The 18,668-nt window shown below is 34.4% G+C and overlaps 1 protein-coding gene across 5 annotated transcripts in view; it reads left to right on the forward strand.

The window, feature by feature from the left end:
• The window catches only part of ABCE1 (ATP binding cassette subfamily E member 1), a 30,479-nt gene that overhangs the window by 9,242 nt on the left and 2,569 nt on the right, over positions 1-18,668 (forward strand). For all 5 annotated transcript variants that reach the window (XM_081544201.1, XM_081544203.1, XM_081544202.1 and 2 more), the window contains 14 exons: positions 2,029-2,126; positions 3,141-3,258; positions 3,627-3,764; positions 3,927-3,996; positions 4,200-4,296; positions 5,159-5,248; positions 9,746-9,867; positions 13,291-13,512; positions 14,515-14,574; positions 14,674-14,732; positions 16,109-16,219; positions 16,304-16,446; positions 16,567-16,689; positions 18,201-18,312. In XM_081544201.1, the coding sequence (XP_081400327.1) occupies positions 2,029-2,126; positions 3,141-3,258; positions 3,627-3,764; positions 3,927-3,996; positions 4,200-4,296; positions 5,159-5,248; positions 9,746-9,867; positions 13,291-13,512; positions 14,515-14,574; positions 14,674-14,732; positions 16,109-16,219; positions 16,304-16,446; positions 16,567-16,689; positions 18,201-18,312 (1,563 nt within the window). The remainder of the gene's footprint in view (positions 1-2,028; positions 2,127-3,140; positions 3,259-3,626; positions 3,765-3,926; positions 3,997-4,199; positions 4,297-5,158; positions 5,249-9,745; positions 9,868-13,290; positions 13,513-14,514; positions 14,575-14,673; positions 14,733-16,108; positions 16,220-16,303; positions 16,447-16,566; positions 16,690-18,200; positions 18,313-18,668) is intronic.

The raw sequence follows: 18,668 nt of genomic DNA on the forward strand, positions 1-18,668 counted from the left end.
AATATACATACAAAAAATGAGTCATATTATATATTATTTTTTTCAAGTCTGTTTAATTTTAAATTCACACTTTTAAATAAAAATGGACACAGCCAAAAACTATCCTTAATTAAACGTAATCCTGAAGTGCTGCTTTTGCTGTATTCTTTTATTGTCGAATTTATCCCAATATTGTAATTTTTCAAAATACTTCAGTTTTTGTCATATTGAATAGTTTGATTAGGACTTTTTTTTCCAGAGTGATGGATTTCCAACTTTGGTTCTTAAAAGATATTTAGGAGCCAGAGTATGAAGTTCTTAAATTAGGTATTTTTTATTTGCACATAATATATTTTAGAAAGGATCTTTCCTAGAATATGGGTACCAGCTATTATTTTTTCTAATTAGGCTCAAGTATATTTTACGTTGGTTTCTGAATTTTCAGTTAAGTATCCAGAAGTACCAAGCTTGGTACCTGAAAGCGTTTTTTCTTCTTTAGATAGTATAAGCAGGAGACATTTCTTCCAGCAAATATTTTTTGCCTGCCAATGTTGTGGGTGCTGGAAATCTTATTTTGAACACTATGTTCAATTTTATTTTCTTTCTTGGCTACTGTAGAATATTGAGATTCCAGAATTTGGGTGTTTACTCCATGGCAGAAAAGATACTGATGTAATGAATCTCTTTGGGAAGAAGGGTAGTGTATACTCCCTGAACACTTAGGGTACTTGTTATGCAGCATGTATATGAACAACATGGATATTTTTTCTTTGAAGATTAAGAGAAGTTTAAATTACTTGCAGCCTATAAGCATTTTATGTACATTGATGGAATAATAGAGAATTCTGTAAATGGCAGTGACTCCATTTGTAAAAAAAAAAAAAATCTCGTGTAAAGAATTAATAATTTTTGTTAGAGGTTGATTATTTTGCTTGAAAATAAGAATTTTGTTTTTTGAACTTCTGTGTTCTTATAACTTATAAAATGGGGATTCACTGAAATCTTTGTATATAGACTTTTTAATTAGTTCCCTAAGCTCATTGAACAGTTCTCCCAAACAGATTTCTAATCTGCATTTATACACTTTGCTTGTACCCTTTTAGTTTTATCTGTACTTGTGAGGAATTTTTCTAGCCACATTACCACTCTTAGATCACCTTCCAGTTTTTGCCATTCTTGTTCCTTGGGCATTTATCTGATTGACAATCACCATTTCAATAAGTTTTTCTATGAATAAATGTTTTTTTTAATGTGAATTTACTCACTTGGAATATGAATACCTTTTTCTTGTGGGATGGTTAAAAATCACAATGGGAAGACATTAGTCCTTACTCTGTGCAGATACTATGCTAGCTGTTGAGATGTAAATAGACCAAGAAAGATGCAAACCATGACCTTAAAGGACTTTACAAAGTTGAAAAGGAAGCATACAGAAGACAGGAAGAAGGAAATGAAGGGAAGACATTTCTCATTGACTGTATATGAAATTGTACACTCAATAGAAAGAAAAGAAAGAGCACGGAGTCGGGTCCGACTCTTGTGATCCCATGAGCTGTAACCCACCAGGCTCCTCTGTCCATGGGATTCTCCAGGCAAGAATACTGGAGTGGGTTGCCATTTCCTTCTCCAGGGGAACTTCCCGACCCAGGAATTGAACCCAGGTCTCCAGCATTGCAGATAGAAGTGTTACTGGCTGAGCTATGCTGGATAATCAAGTTTTATCTTGCTCTTAACCTACTTTTACCTAATAATATTTTTTTAAAAATGCAAAAATCTATCTCCAGGTCTATAAGGTTTTTCACTAAGTGTTAACAGATTAAATCTCCAGGATTTTGCCAGTTACTAAGGGGAATACAAATTTATTAGATACAATTCTTGCCTTCAAGGAACTTAACTTTTTTAAGGAAAGGAAGTGAAACAGTACTTAACATCTGTGTGAAACTCCCACATTTGGAAAATTAATTATAAAAACTTCTCAATCTGTTCATTTTAATCATGCATATATTTCTAAAAATTAACAGGAACTTAATTCTTTATTTTAAATAACAGAAATGTCCCTTTGGCGCCTTATCAATTGTCAACTTACCAAGCAACTTGGAAAAAGAGACAACACACCGATATTGTGCCAATGCCTTCAAACTTCACAGGTATATTTCCAAGTCAACATTGTTCTTTACTTCAGTCAAGAGTAAAATACATTTGAAATTTTCAGAGGAATACAAAAATGGAGAAAAAGTGGTAATAACTTCTGCATCCACTAAAGCAAAATACAATATTATAACATCATGCAGAATAGCACTGTATATGTCAGTGGTTCATTCAGGCTGACATTAAAATTACCTGAGGATCTTTTTAAAAGTACTCAGGCCCAGGTAATTTCAACCCAGTAGAATTACATCTTATCTCTGGATGTATAGTCTGGACGTTAGTAAGTTAAAAAGCTCCCAGGTGATTCTAGTATACAGCTGGGGTGAGAATCATTGTTGTTATAATGTCCTTCTCCCCAAAATAATTTTTAAGGGACCTTGTGTTGATTTTATTTATCTATCAATCTCATGATTACAGAGAGTATTAGTCTGAGCTTCAACATATACTGTTATTGACAGGCATTCTTTGAGGTTTTTAATCTGCTGAACACAATATTTTGAATCTGGGAGTCTAGATTTAACTAATAAAAAGGTATTTCTCAACCTGCCAGCTTTAAGGGGCCCTACTGCAGCAGGGAGTATGAAGTGGAATATTTCTGGTTGATGTGGCATTTCTCTCCTTGTAAGTAAATGGCAGGCCAAAGGAAAGAAAGAAGGAAAGAGACTGTGAGGTTGCACCTGCTCTGCAGTTTTGTACCAAAGCATTTTATTGTACATTAAAACTGAGCCTTATATGTAAAGAAAAATTGTTACTTTAGACTTTGAGTGAAAGTTGAATAAATAAAATTTGGAGTAATATTGGTCATGGATGCATTTCTAACAATTAACAGTTGAAGTTAATCTTGGCTGCGGTTTTGTTTTCCCTAATAGCCAATAACATCTGGCACATTTCTCTTCTGGCTTATTGATGAATGTGTGTGGCGTGCAAGTGCACCGGAAGGCATCGTTCTGGTGTTACGTAGCTTTTCCTACCTAAGTCTGAGTTGTTTCATTATTTTTGTACACTTGTGACAGGTTGCCTATTCCTCGTCCGGGTGAAGTTTTGGGATTAGTTGGAACTAATGGTATTGGAAAGTCAACTGCTTTAAAAATTTTAGCAGGAAAGCAAAAGCCAAACCTTGGGAAGTATGATGTATGTATTACCACCTTATAAAAATGAGTATCTTGGGTCAGTTTTATGAGGCTGTGAAGGAGAGAGTATGTGTGATTTTGTTTTTTAATGTTCTTATTTTCAAGATTATTTGTGTAATTAATGCCGAGAAACTATAAATGAAACTCCTTTTTAGTTAAAAATGTGTTAATGCTACTTAATTGATAATTCTGAGATTTTGTAAACTGTTATGAATTGGTGTTCCTTGATTTGAAAAAAAATCCACCTCTGGTATTATTAGTATGTTAGAAGCAAAAGTATTCTATTTGGATATATATTCTATTTTGTATAACATTTATCCTCTTTGAAATTGTAATACTCAATTCAGATAACTATACATACATTTCTAGGATCCACCTGATTGGCAAGAAATTCTGACTTATTTCCGTGGATCTGAATTGCAAAATTACTTTACCAAGATTCTTGAAGATGACCTAAAAGCCATTATCAAACCTCAGTACGTAGACCAGATTCCCAAGGCTGCAAAGGTCAGTTGCTTTTTAGGAGATGTATAGTGGGTATTACAAATATTGGTGGACATATGAAAGATAAATCAAAGTAAACTTGTTTTACTTTGTGACTCTTCTTAATATTGAAGGGATTAGTTTTGAAGGAAAATAATAGTAACTGTTACTGATATATTATGACAGGGGACAGTGGGGTCTATTTTGGACCGAAAAGATGAAACAAAGACACAAGCAATTGTATGTCAACAGCTTGGTAAGTGTTTATTTTGTGTATCTGTTTTAATAGGCCATGAACTTAACTCATAACAGTTGATCTTTATATGGATTACTGAAATGGAAAATCTCTAGTAATTGTCATACTTTCAACTGAAATATTCAAATGCAGGATGATTTGCAATGCACATTTTACCCTGAAGAGGTAAAATAGAATAACATTAAAGACAATTCCTCTTATAGATTTAACCCATCTGAAAGAACGCAATGTTGAAGATCTTTCAGGAGGAGAGTTGCAGAGATTTGCCTGTGCTGTCGTTTGCATACAGAAAGCTGATATGTAGGTTACTTTATATTCTTGTAAATCTTATCCTTAGAGTTTTTATTTATAATGCTGCTAAAAGAGCAGTGTTTTGGATAAATTGTTAATAATAGAAGGAGTAGTGAATGTCTTAACTTTTGAGTTCAGATTTTGAAGCAGTTGTGCATCCATTGCCCATTCCCCTGTTATTCCATCAGGGGTAAAAACTTCACAACTTATGAATTCTAGAGCTTTTAATATAAAGTCAGTTATTTTGTAAACTCTCTTTATACATAGGAAGATTATTATTTTTTTAAGATGTAAGCTCTCCAGCCAGGCTGGCAAGGTTTTTAATAGTTCAAGTGGAACATGAGGTCTTTGAGGTTATCCTAAATCAAGGTAGTGTGCCATGTGAGAGACAAATGTAAAGGCGAGTTTCCTTCCTACCTTTTAATGCCTCTCTTTTCCCAGATATTTTTTGCTCTCATCTTTTTCCACACTTCTACTCTAGCATCCAATGCAGGCTAGTTTTTCTCCGTAAAGTATTCTATAATTCTGTGTGGGGCCCTCCTTTCCAAAAACTGTTCGCTTTAGTGCAACTGACTTCAGCCAATTATAAGAGAAGCACTCTGAATTACTTTGGAATATATCAGAATAGTTTTCATGAGGAGATAACCTGCGAGTCTCTCCCCAGACTTGATGTGCTGTCCTGCTTTTTGTAATTTCTTCCTTCTACTTCTGAACAGAATACAGAAATTTTTACCGTTATGGGATGGGCTCCTCATTATTAAAAGGGGATTTTTGTTGTTGTTAAATCAGAAATATTTCAGTGCTTTAACATGCAAGATAGAATTATTATCATACTTGCCTTTCATATTATGTTTGCTTTTCTTTTCCATAGTTTCATGTTTGATGAACCTTCTAGTTACCTAGATGTCAAGCAGCGTTTAAAGGCTGCTATTACTATACGATCTCTAATAAATCCAGACAGGTAAGTAAGATTTGGCATATGCCTATGCTGTTCTGTTTGAAAAGTTTTACAGATTTCTAAAGATGCAACACCAGGACCATCAGTGTCATATACATGTGCATATATCCCATCTTGGTTTTTGGAGCTATCACTTGAACTTAACCTTCCTCTGTCTAGAACAGAAATTCTTAATGCAAGATGCATTTACTACCATACCTGTTTCCAGGGAGCCTAAGAATACTCTGTAGTGATAGGCAAATTTTTGGCACGTATTTATGGATTTCTAGGAAGCAAATCCTTAACTTTTGTCAGATCCTCAAATGAATATGTCACTTATACACATCATTAAGAACGGAGAAATTCCAATTGTCCCAGGTCTTTACTGAGCACAAAAGAATTCTTAAAAACTTAAGTAGTCATAACATCGTGTATTTGTAGGATGCTGTTGTAGTTTGCAGAGTTTTTATATCCATTATCTCATCTGAGCCTCATTAATCTTATAAGTTAGAATCTTTAGGTGGTATTCCCATATTGCAGATGAAGAAGTTTAAGGTCAGAAAAATTAGTTATTTCTAGGTTTCAAATTTATGATATGGCACGACTATGACCAGAACACGGTGTTTTTCCTGCATAGCATTTTCTGTTCCTCTCTTTAGTAGTTGATTTCATAACTTCTTTCATAAGAGAAATCCCTGGGGATCAAAAAGCAAGGAGAGAACTATAAATTACAGGGGAGAAACAAGGATGGCTTTCCTGAAGGGTTGTGCTTGTCTCTGTAATAAGTCTTGAGCTTTAACAACCATTTGTGGTCAGGTAGCAGGGCATTCTTTTGAATTATCACACAAAATGCCAGGACTCTCAAACAACTGCTTTCTCAGCAAAAGAGGAAACACATGAGGATGTCAAGGAGACATACTCCTGTCACTCAGTGAGAGCCTTGGGAATGGAGGGATGGTTACCCTTCAGATCTGTTTATGGACTGGCAGCTCACATGGATATGGAATTGAAATTTTATGTAATCTGGGATGTCTAAAAACCCTCCATGCTAAGTAACATAAAGAGAACCCTGGAATCTTCAGTTCTGTGGTACGTAGATGACACAAATACAAAAACAGTCTAGAGGCATATGCTCTCAACCCTGGTCACAAAGGATTTCTACAGGTAAAGACCAAGAGCTTTAAACCCAGGGTTATGAATGATAGAAGGAAACTGTACAAGTGAGTCAGTAAACACAACAAGCAGCAGGATTTGTATCTTCAGGAACTAAAAGTGACATTCTCAAAGAGACTATAAAGTAGTAGTTAAGATAATTCTCTAAAGGTCTAAGAATATAATACTACAAAAAAAGTCACAGGTAAATGTTTAAAAAACCCAAACAAATCTAGAAATTAAAAATACAGTCATGACATTGAAAACTCACTGGACAGATTAGACAGGTTAGGGACCACAGAAGAGCGTCAGAGACTTGAAAAGTTGACCTGAGCAAGCTACCAGAGTGCAACAGAGAATGAGATGGGAAAACAGGAGGGAGATTCAAGGACATGGAGAATGGAATGAGATAGGGAACAGAATGAGAAGATGATTGCATGTGTCTTAATAGGCGTCTGAAAAATAAAACTGTGAAAAGATAACGGCCGAGTATTTTCCAGAATTGAAAAACTTGACTCCTTAGATTCAAGGAACAAATGATTCCTGTACATACTTTGAAGTAAAACTTAGAATCTCAGTAATAAAGAGACAGCCTTAGTTGAGGTAAATGGTGACCATAATTTTCACTCCATGCATAGGCCAGGGCATTATGATAGGCTCTTTGGGAAATCGTTGCTGTTGTTTAGTTACCAAGTCATGTCCAACTCTTTGCGACCCCATGGACTGTACTGCTGTCTGTGGGGTTTCCCAGGCAAGAATACTGGGGTAGGGTACCATTTCCTTCTCCAGGAGATATTCCTGACCCAAGGATTGAATCCACAGCTTCCTGCATTGGCAGTTAGGTTCTTTACCACTGTGCCACTAGGGCAGAAGCCCCTTTGGGGAATGTAAGAGTATAAAATGCGGTCCCAATATTCAGGGACCTTAGGATCTGGTAAATTAAAGAATACATAAGCAGAGAAATAAAAGGATAATAATTTACAACCAGGTGACATGTAGTCAGTCAAGTTACTACGTTCTACGTTATGAAAGGGCAGTACATAGTGGTAAAAGGGATAACATACCGAAACAGATTAGATTGACAAAGTGAAGAAAATGATTGTTAAGACGTTTTCTCAGTTGTGCTGGGTCTTGATTTTATAGGCATAGGGTCAAAATAGTATCTTTGTAGTGATAGACTTGATAATAAAAAGTTTCAGGAAGTATGTCTGCATTCTGAAATTCTGTGATGTATCAAGGCACCCATTCAGCCTTTAATGCTGTAAAAAGATTTTGAAGATCATATCCTCCAGGAAACAACAAGAGATAGAGGATGGATTAGTGAGAGGAACAATAATGCAAGAGGAAGATTAAAATCCAACAGATAACCCAAAATTAAGCGTAGGGTATAAATTTTCACAGCATAGATTTCTCATTATGCTGTAGATTATTGTTCCAAACCCTCAGAAAATACAGTGAATCTTCTAAATCTTTTCTAATAACATTTTGGACTTCTGCATAAGCTTCATATGAAAGTAGGAAAAGCAGGAGGTGTGACTTATTATTTTTTTCTTTTCAAAAGCACATTAAAAACCACTAGATAAAACTGTGCTGCCATATACCAGGCCTTGAAGATTTCAATGGTGAAAAAGCAGAGAGTTATTCCAAATAATGGAACATTGCCAGTAAAGATACCGAGGCAGGATAAGTATTGGCTCTTAAAGAGTTACATAGGACTTGAACAGATCAGGATTTTAGGCAGGAGACCATTTCGATCATAGACTAGCACTTAGATACACAGAAGAGTGGATTATTCAGGAAACAAAGATCCATTTTTCAGTATATCCTATATACAAATATAATAAAAGAATGTACAGATACTGTGGTTCAACTCAAGATTTTTTGACTTTACAATGTTGTGAAAGCACATATTCAGTAGAACTGTACTTCAGATTTTGGTGTTTTCTTGGTCTGGTGATGGTGAGCAACAGCAGCAAGCCACAGCTTTCAGTCAGCCACGTGTTTAGAGGACAAACAGCTGGTACCCTTAACAACGATTCTGCTTCTCACTTTCAGTATAGTATTCAACACATTACATGAGATATTCAACACTTTATTTTAAAATAGGCATTATATAAGTGTTCTGAACACATTTCAGGTAGGCTATGCTAAGTATAGTGTTTGTTAGATTAGGTTAAGTATGATGGATTTATCAGAGTGTAACTTTATAAATTGAATATTTGTAGTAGCTATAGTTTTGGAACATCTTTAAAGAAGGTCTAAGGATGTTAAATTCGTTTCATTTGGAACTAAGAGCCTTATCCGGGAACCTGAAGAAAAAAATGAGATTTGTTAAAAGCATATAGCAATATTAAATAGAAATATGACACCCTGAATTAGAATCTCGATAGAGAAAGAAAACAATGAATTGGACATGCTTGACAATTTAAACAATATATTGTGAATCAAATTGAGTCAGTTTTTATGGGAGTAATGATTTCATTAAATGATTAAATGATTTCATTAAAATAAAAATATGGCTGGTTTTTGTACAGAAAGCTGATAAATTAAGTTGGAATTTAATGTCTGCAGGTCATTGCTTTTTGAAAATCTTAAACTGAGTTGAATAGGAATGAAATACTGCGTAAAAGCTTTATGACTATTATTTATTTGCCTGATAGTTTCTACTAGAGTACGTTTTTCCTTACTAATTAAAAAGCCATGTCCTATTCCATCCCATTTATTAAGTGCTCCAGTACCCACACTAACCTCTTTCCTTCCTGACTTTCGTTAGGTTTTTATCACCTGTAAAACATTTTGCTACATAGTCTTTTTGGTATTGTTTCATATCAATTCCTAGTCTCTGCAGCTAAATTGAAAGTTCTCTGATTGAGGATTATGTTATATTCTCTATGCATCCCCTACTACAACTATATTGCAACTAGTGTGGGATAGGACAAATAGAAGGGTTTAATACATAAATTGAATAGCACAGTAAACAGTTTAGGTCTATTATAATTATATAATTATTTCTGCTTTGTAAAGTTTAAAAATGCTTTTAAATATTTTTAGTTAAACATTTAGTAAAAAATGTTTTTTTGTTAGCAAAACATTTATTTCATATATTCATAAACTTTCATGTTAACTTTTTCCTTTTAGTTTAGGAAAACAATTTGAAATATGAACATTGATTAGAGTCTTATTCCAGGAAAATGTTTTATAACTTGCTTAATGTGGTCTTTACAGTTAATTTTTTTCAAATGTATTTGTCTTCCTAAAATTTCCACTATAGTTTTTTTAAAGCTATGTAAATGTTTTAATTATAATTAAATATAATTTTAATTATATGTTATATTACATTTTTAAATAAAAATCTATATTGATTTTCAGATATATCATTGTGGTGGAACATGATCTAAGTGTATTAGACTATCTCTCTGACTTCATCTGCTGTTTATATGGCGTACCCAGTGCCTATGGTGTGGTCACTATGCCTTTTAGTGTAAGAGAAGGTAACTAGAAAAACTTTTCACAATGCTCTTTCACATTAATGCTTAGAAAATGTATTGTTGATACTAAGTAAAGTGTTGCTGTCATATTACTTATCCAAAACTCTGGCCTTATGAAATTTAATCTCACAATAGAATATACATATATAAGGTTATATATGCCAGTTGTTAAACATAACCTATTTCTTTTTGGAGAAGTTTTTGTTGTGGCTAAAAATATTCTATCATTTTCGCTATTTATTTGCTATACTAGAATGTTCTTTTATATTTTGGCCTCTGTAGCATCCCTGTACTACTAGTCATCTTCAGCTTTATCTTTGACAGGCCAGTACCAGTAGGAAAACTCTTGAAATTCATTTAGTCTCATCTTGTTGTCATGTTTCAAATTTATCTTTAATCTGTATCCTAAGTTTGTGGAACTAAGGCTATCCAAAAGTATAATTAAATAGTTAAATATACTATAGTCTAGTGAGTGACTAAAATTCTAATACAACAGCTCAGTATGTGTATTTTCACTTATTTCTACTATTTGCAGGAAAGAGGGACTCTGTCTCTCTTTTCCATGTGTTTTCCCTACCTAAGCAAGTTAGGCAAAAGTAAAAACTAGCCTACCACTAAGTGGCTCCTGAAACAAAATCAGTACACTCTCCACCTGGTATGCCTTCTTCCTTTTACTTTCTTTCCTGTTTTCCTTCACTGTTCCTCACTCTTATTTTTACTTTTTATGTTTCCTCTCTCCAGCTATGCCTTAAACTGAGAATCTAGAACACATGAAAGGTCTCCTTAGTCTGTATCTTGAAAAACTGCCATATTCTATAAGAATAATTATTCATATAGCCTTATAGTTCCCTCAGTTGGACAGGCTTTTCTTTTTTTAAAGCTATAAAAAGGGTATAAATAGTTTAAGATGTGGGGAAGGACTTACTATCCCTTATCTACCTATATATTTGAGATAGATACTATCCATCTATTGGGATAATATATTTTAAGAAAAAACTTGTGCGATTGCCCAGTTTTCTTACCAGTAGTATTGAGAGATGATAGCAGAAGCAATTACTGTTTTATTCTCCTCAGTTAGCAACTAATATTAGAGTATCTACTCTCTGCCTAAAGTATTAAGTAGTTCTGGAATCATATTGATAATAATGACATGGATACCTGGCAGTCACTTTTCATAATTCTAGTTAGAGAAAAGTGAAAGTCGCTCAGTCCTGTCCGCCTCTTTGCCACCCGATGAACTATACATACACAGTCCAAGGAATTCTCCAGGCCAGAATACTGGAGTGGGTAGCCTCTCCCTTCTCCCAGAGATCTTCCCAACCCAGGGATCAAACCCCGGTCTCCCACATTGCAGGTGGATTCTTTACCAGCTGAGCCACAAGGGAAGCCCTGAAAGTGAAAGTGGCTCAGTCATGTCCGACTCTTTGTGACCCATGGTTGCTAATTCTGTGTAACTATATAATTCTAGTTCTAGATGCCATGTCTAAAGCATATGCTAAGAAATAGTTCCTGGTGAGGTTTTAATGTACCCTATCCGTTAAAACTGTTGAACTAACAAACTGCACTTAAAATTTCTGCTTTCCTTTAATATGCCTCAGTTAACATGTTATATGTAAAAGCTCTTTATGAACTATAAAGGAATTTTAGCTTGACCTCATTTTTAAATTAAAGAGAGAAACATTGCAGTTGGAGTGTATAAAGCTGATTTATTAATGTTTTTTGCACAAAGTCACTTGTCTGAGCTTTTGTTTTCTTACCTAATGGATTGGGCAGTTGGACTAAATGGTCACTTAGGTTCCTTTGAGTTTATATTTTTATTTAATGTTTGGTTTTAATTTTTTAACCTCACATTATTCTTAACGTGAATTCTTAATTCTTAAATGGCTTAAGATTAAAAATGCTAATTTGGGCAGAATACATGGATCTGTTGATTTGTTCTGTCAGTGTATATTTATTGAGCACCTGTGTTCTAGGCTGAGAAGGCCTAGATGTGGTTCTTAATTGCAAATGAAATGAATAACATCCTTAGACTTTCTTTCAAGACCTTCTGTAACTTCAGCTACTGTTCTTCTGTTACACATAGTAAACACAAAAACAGATCTTTTCATTGTTTCCCAAATAACTCGCTTTTCCATTTCTGTGCATCTGCCATTGTGGTTCTTAACAACTTTAGTATGGAGGGATTTCTACGTACCAGTATGTTAGTTTTTGTTCGGTTATTAAAATCTGTTTAGATTATGGCGTTTGCACAATGAAGCTAGGAAAAGTTCAATGAAGTTCTTAAAAATCTGCAAAGCTAATCTGAAAACAAATGCAGTTAAGTCATAAGTTCAGCATATGGTTACATCTCACATGAAAATGAATACTTATAACTTAAATTCATAACTATTATTTCATTTTATATCAGTCTGTGAAAATACTCCATTTTACTTGTCATTTTTTAAAGAAAAATTACAATTATTTTAAAATACAGAAGAAATGGCATCAGAACCTATCACATAATAAAAAAAAAAAAAAAATCACATAATAATGAAAAGATGTGCTTTGTTGTTGTGGTCCTTTAATGGAACAGAACTTGGGGGTACAGAGTCGACCGATAAGAATGTAAAAGAAGGAAGAAAAGAGGCTGATATTCCCTAGTTTACACAGTATGTCAATATAACTCTAGGACAAAGAGCTAGCACTGTCTACATAGGCTCAGGGTCCCCTCTTGAAGAGGTCTTGAAAGCCTGGGCAAATAAGTAGACACGGTGGACACCTGTGCTCCGTGGAAGCAGCCTGAAAGGGAGCGAGAGAGAGAGAGAATATGAGGAAAGACACGGGGACCAGTGCTCTGATGGAACAAAGGCGTTTATTCAACATATTGTGGGCATATATATACTCTCTTACCAGATAGCCCTTTTTAGCAGAGACAGGGATCAAAAATCTAACAAGTCATCTAGAAAGCCAGAGGCTAGAATTATTCTCTAGAGAGGGGGTTGTAAAAGTAACTTTACATATCAGAAAGGAGGAGACTTGTAAATGGCTGCTGTTCACCCTATGGAATTTCCATACGAATGAGATACATGAATTTCTATTATCCCCAAAAGCTCTGGCACCTGTATTCAGGTGCTGTTAAGGAACATAGAATTCACTCAAGACTGAAAACAGCACACAGGAAGCCTCCTGTTAAGTATATCCTGACACTTTGTGTATGTGTGTTTGTATATATAAGCATGTATGTGTGCATGAATTAAACTTGGTATTAGGTACATGAAACACCTTGTTGCACTGCTTGCTATAAAGTCCACAGAAATTTAAATCTATGATGTATAGATTACTCACAAGAGAGCCTAGGGTTTGGTTTTTATATGATAATTTATTGCTGTGGGAAAAGTTTAGTCTTTAATTGATCTTTGTTAATCTATTTCAATAACTTTCCAATAGGCATAAACATTTTTTTGGATGGCTACGTTCCAACAGAAAACTTGAGATTCAGAGATGCATCACTTGTTTTTAAAGTGGCTGAGACAGCAAATGAAGAAGAAGTTAAAAAGATGTGTATGTATAAATATCCTGGAATGAAGAAAAAGATGGGAGAGTTTGAGTTAGCAATTGTAGCTGGAGAGTTTACAGATTCTGAAATCATGGTGATGTTGGGGGAAAATGGTAAGTTTCCCTTATTCTGTGATATTTGAAAGTTGATTCTGTTGATCCAGTAATTACTCTGAAAAATTTTGACTCAGTTATATTATAGGTCTGGGAACTAGATTGAATTCCTATATTTCTCAGTGTGGTTCACATTTTGTGACAACATATGGCTTAATTTGTCATTTAATCAAGTTCATATTTCTTATTTTGTTAACCTTCAGTGAGAATTAGATCTTTTTCTATGTATATATGGATACAGATGACATTTATTCATCAGAAACTGACCAGAAAGGAAAGAATTGGTAATTCTAAAGCAGTCTAGTTTAAAATGTTTTCCTTGCAACTTTGTAAATAGTTATATTACTGACATTTTTAAATAATAGGTTATTGTCATAAATATAGTTATGAGATGATTTTGAGTGCCAGATATCTGGCACTTCCATGATTTTTAGAAAAAGATTGGAATTTTGTGCTTACAACTTAACAAAACTGTAGAAGAAAAAAATTTTCTGAAGATTGTTGCAGTATATCAGTCTTTAGTTAATGTATTAGTCTTTAGCTTGGTTGCAATTAAATATTTCATGTTAAATGGCCTTTGTAATGACAGTGTCAATCATAACAGTTATTGTCCTGTTTTAACAATAAATTGTGTTCAATACTTTAGCTAAAAAAAGTCTTTCAAGAACCAACCCAAGATTTTATAGACCCGTTTATTAAAATGGCCATTATAAACTTTAAATAGTATGTATTCCTCCTAATGAGTTTAGAATGACACTTGAGAGTTGAATCATGAAAGTTCAAGTAATTTTCTATATAGCCTCCAGAATTCTGTAGTGTCAGGGAGGCCTGGCATGCTGCGGTTCATGGGGTCACAAAGAGTTGGACACGACTGAGCAACTGAACTGAACTGAGTGTCAGTATATTTTTTCAAAACTAGTTTCCCAGTTATAACCCAGTAATGCATAGTGATTTACTCTAAGTGTGAAACATTTTTCAAATCAATTTGTTTTATGTTGCCAGGTACTGGTAAAACGACATTTATCAGAATGCTTGCGGGAAGGCTTAAACCTGATGAAGGAGGTACTGTTGTAATGTTGAGTTTTTTTACTCTTTTCCATGTAGTAGACTCTAAAGATCTGAGCAGTTTTCAGTGTCTTATTTATTTGCATTATTTTGCAGGGGAAGTTCCAGTTCTAAACGTCAGTTATAAGCCACAGAAAATAAGTCCTAAATCAACCGTGAGTTATACTGGTATTTTTTTTTATTATTATTAAAGAAGAATTTATATGTATATATACCTAGAGCATTATTCTTACACTATATCAAAATGTTCTGTCCAGGGCCCCCCAAGTGGCTCAGTGGTAGAGAATCCGCCTGCCAATGCAGGAAACAAGGGTTTGATCCCTGGGTGGGGAAGATCCTCTGGAGAAGGAAATGGCAACCGCTCTAGTATTCTTGCCTGGCAAATCCCGTGGACAGAGGAGCCTGGTGGGCCACAGTCCATGGGGTCACAAAGAGCTGGGCATGACTGAGCAACTGAGGACGCAACCCAGGTGTAATAAGGTGGCTAAGGAAGATATTAAGACTACTATAGTCCTTAATTTCATTTCCACTACTGGGAAAACGATTTTAAGTCTGTTTGGCATCTTTTTCCAAAATAAATCTTCGAAAACCTAATGTGTTTTGGTGGTGCAAATGACATCAGGACTGGAGAAACTGTTTGCAAATTATATATCTAATAAGGTACTCATATCCAGAATATATAAAGAACTCTTAAAACTCGATTTTTGAATGCACAAAGGATTTGAATAGACATTTTTCCAAAGAAAGGAAACAAATGGCCAATAAGCACATGAAAAGATGCTCAGCATTGTTAGTCATAAGGGAAATGCAAATTAAAGCCACAGTGAGACACCACATCACACCCACTAAAATGACTTCAATCAGACAAGAACAAGTATTGCTGAGGATTATAGAGAGATTTGAACCTCATAGATTGCTGGTAGGAACGAAAAACAGTAGAGCCACTGTTATTCAGCCATAAAAAGAAGACACTGGTATATATTACGATATGGATGAGACTTAAAACATTGTGAAACTAACTTCCTTTGATTTCTGCAGGTGTTGTAATGAACTTATATATTAACTCCAGTACCTCAAAAATCATATTGAAAATATTTATGATGACTTGGCTTACATTAAAAATGTCATCATTGATGTTTTCTATAAGCTTAGCTTTTTAAGTTCTCAAGACATCTTATAATCTTCCCTGTCATACTGTTGCACGTTTTGTGTTACCTCCCAGATTGCCTAAGATTACTTGATACACATACTGACCTTTAGAAGTATTCCTAGTCTAATGATTTCTCCCTTGAAGCAGTCATTTATTTCTTTCAGATTTTAAGATTATTGCTTTATTTTTTTATTTGGACATGATGGGTTTTTAATTTAAATCTCAAAACATGCCCTAGCTGATAGATAAGCATCAAAATGCTATGGATATCTGTTGGCAACAAATTGTTACACTTTTGCTTTGTGGCTTAACTTTGTCAAGGTGCATAATCAGAGTAGTTTGTACTGAAATAAAATTTGAATACTTTTCCCTTAAAAACAGGGAAGTGTTCGCCAGCTACTACATGAAAAGATCAGAGATGCTTACACTCATCCACAGTTTGTGACTGATGTAATGAAGCCTCTGCAAATTGAAAACATCATTGATCAAGAGGTACTCTTAAAATAATTTTTGTTGTTTTATCATTTTAAATGGTGGATATCTCTACATGGTTTACTGAACTTCTTCTGCAAATAGGTGCAGACATTATCTGGTGGTGAACTGCAGCGAGTAGCATTAGCTCTTTGTTTGGGCAAACCTGCTGATGTCTATTTAATTGATGAACCATCCGCATATTTGGATTCTGAGCAAAGATTGATGGCTGCTCGAGTTGTCAAACGGTAATATCCCGCTCATAAGAGTATTACATGTGATCATGTGTACTAGCAGACAGATGTGCTTAATATAGCATTTGAATATTTGATGATATAAAACTAAGATTTCAAAATCATGTGTTTCAGTTTCATACTCCATGCTAAGAAGACAGCCTTTGTTGTGGAACATGACTTCATCATGGCCACCTATCTAGCAGATCGAGTCATTGTTTTTGATGGCATTCCATCCAAGAACACAGTTGCAAACAGGTAAACTATTTTCTAAACCATTCAACCTGATTATAAGTTCGAACACTTTTCCAATCACCATATAAACATTAGTCATACTATTTTAATTTTTAATAAGGAAAACTCTTGAAGTGATTTTGTACTCCGAAGATTATTCATATACCATACTGGAGGACACTGGTTAGAGTAGCGGGTTTTAGACGTGGTATAGCACTGACCCAGGGGAATAAGGATGCAGTGCTTTGGGCCCCTCACCTTCTCTTTCTGGTTATGTTTTGTCTGCTTCATTATTTGGGTACATGATTTGCCCAATTTACAGTGTTAGTGGTAAAGCTTACTATTCCCCAAATATCTGGTATAAATGTACAGCTGAGTTTGAAATGAATGATTTTACCTCTCCTCTTTTTTCTTTCATTTCTCCTTATTGGCTTGATAGAGAGCACTTTAAATATAAAGAAGCCTAACTTTCACAGTTTATGAGAAAGTTCTTTTTTTAATGAGAAATTTATTATGCTTTTAGTGTTAAAATCTTATTAGGTTGAACTGTATGAAATTAGGGATATTCAACCATTTGACCTATAAGCACAGTAAGTTCATGTGATTCCAACGCAGTATTTCCTGGTTTAGGGAGGAATGGATTTGCTGTTTGAATAATTCATCCAAGAAATAAAAGTACTTAAGTAAACTTCTTAAAATTATTTTTTTTTATTTAAAAATTGTCAATTATTGAATATAATGTACTTTGTTAGGGAAATTTCTTAGACTGTATGAAAAGAAAAGTGAAAGTGTTAGTTGTTCAGCTATGTCCAACTCTGTGATCCCACAGACCGTAGCTTGCTGGGCTCCTTTGTCCATGGGATTCTCCAGACAGAATACTGGAATGGGTAGCTATTCCTTTCTCCAGGGGATCTTCCGAACCCAGGGATCGAACCCAGGTCTTCCCCATTGCAGGTGGATTCTTTACCGTCTGAGCCACGAGGGAATCCTTCAAATAATGATCCTCCCTTTGTATTTAAAAAATACTTAAAATGTTCCACAAGTATGATATGATTTAGGATGATTTTAGTAGTAGTTTAGGTGACAAAAAATGATTAGTACTAGAAATAGCATGGAAATCTTAAAAGGAATTATTACTAAAAACCATTATGTTGTATATAGTCTTTTCAGTGCCAAATTTCTAACACAATTGTACCTTCTCTGTTCAATTTTCTTCTCCCCTTAAAGTCTTAGATTTGAAATTCTGCAATCACCTAATTTTTCTAAAGTAGTACTTCTGGCTAAATGTTTTTTTCCATATCAGAAACATTTTAAACTGTGTTTGTTTTGCACAAAAATATAGCCAAACTATTCAAGCGAAGACATTTTTGAATATAGATTTATAATATACTGTGATTATACTATTTATCCAGATGACTTATGATTGAGGAATTAGAGGAAACAGTTATTCTTAATTCTCTTCTTCCTAAAAAGTAATTAAATTGGGGGGAGGGTAAAAATCAATTGTAATTGATAGATTCTGTTTTTCATCCTAGTCCTCAAACCCTTTTGGCTGGCATGAATAAATTTTTGTCTCAGCTTGAAATTACATTCAGAAGAGATCCAAACAACTATAGGCCAAGAATAAACAAACTCAATTCAATTAAGGTATGTAAAAAAAAGTTATCTCAAATCAGGATAATTTCTCAGTGTAAATAGTTGAAAAGTATGTTTTGAATTGAAGACTGTGTCATTAAAATTCTGTCATTTCCTTAGTTCTGAGATTCATGTTTTTCGCATTTTAGTCTCTGATGGCACACATTAGTCTGGAAGGCAGCACTTATGATAGAGCTGCCACTGCTGCACCGTCTCTTTGAGTCACATCCATTGTACTACTTGTGTTGAATGTACTTGCCATTTAAAGTGTTTTCAGGGAAATTACACTTGAAATAGAGAAATTTTTACAGTTTCTTTATGCATTTTTTGTGCTTGCATAAGAACAACACGGTTAAAATATATATTTT

This window comes from Giraffa tippelskirchi, chromosome 11 (assembly GCF_054371585.1).
Source record: "Giraffa tippelskirchi isolate mGirTip1 chromosome 11, T2T-mGirTip1v1.2.pri, whole genome shotgun sequence".
Lineage (NCBI taxonomy): Eukaryota > Metazoa > Chordata > Mammalia > Artiodactyla > Giraffidae > Giraffa > Giraffa tippelskirchi.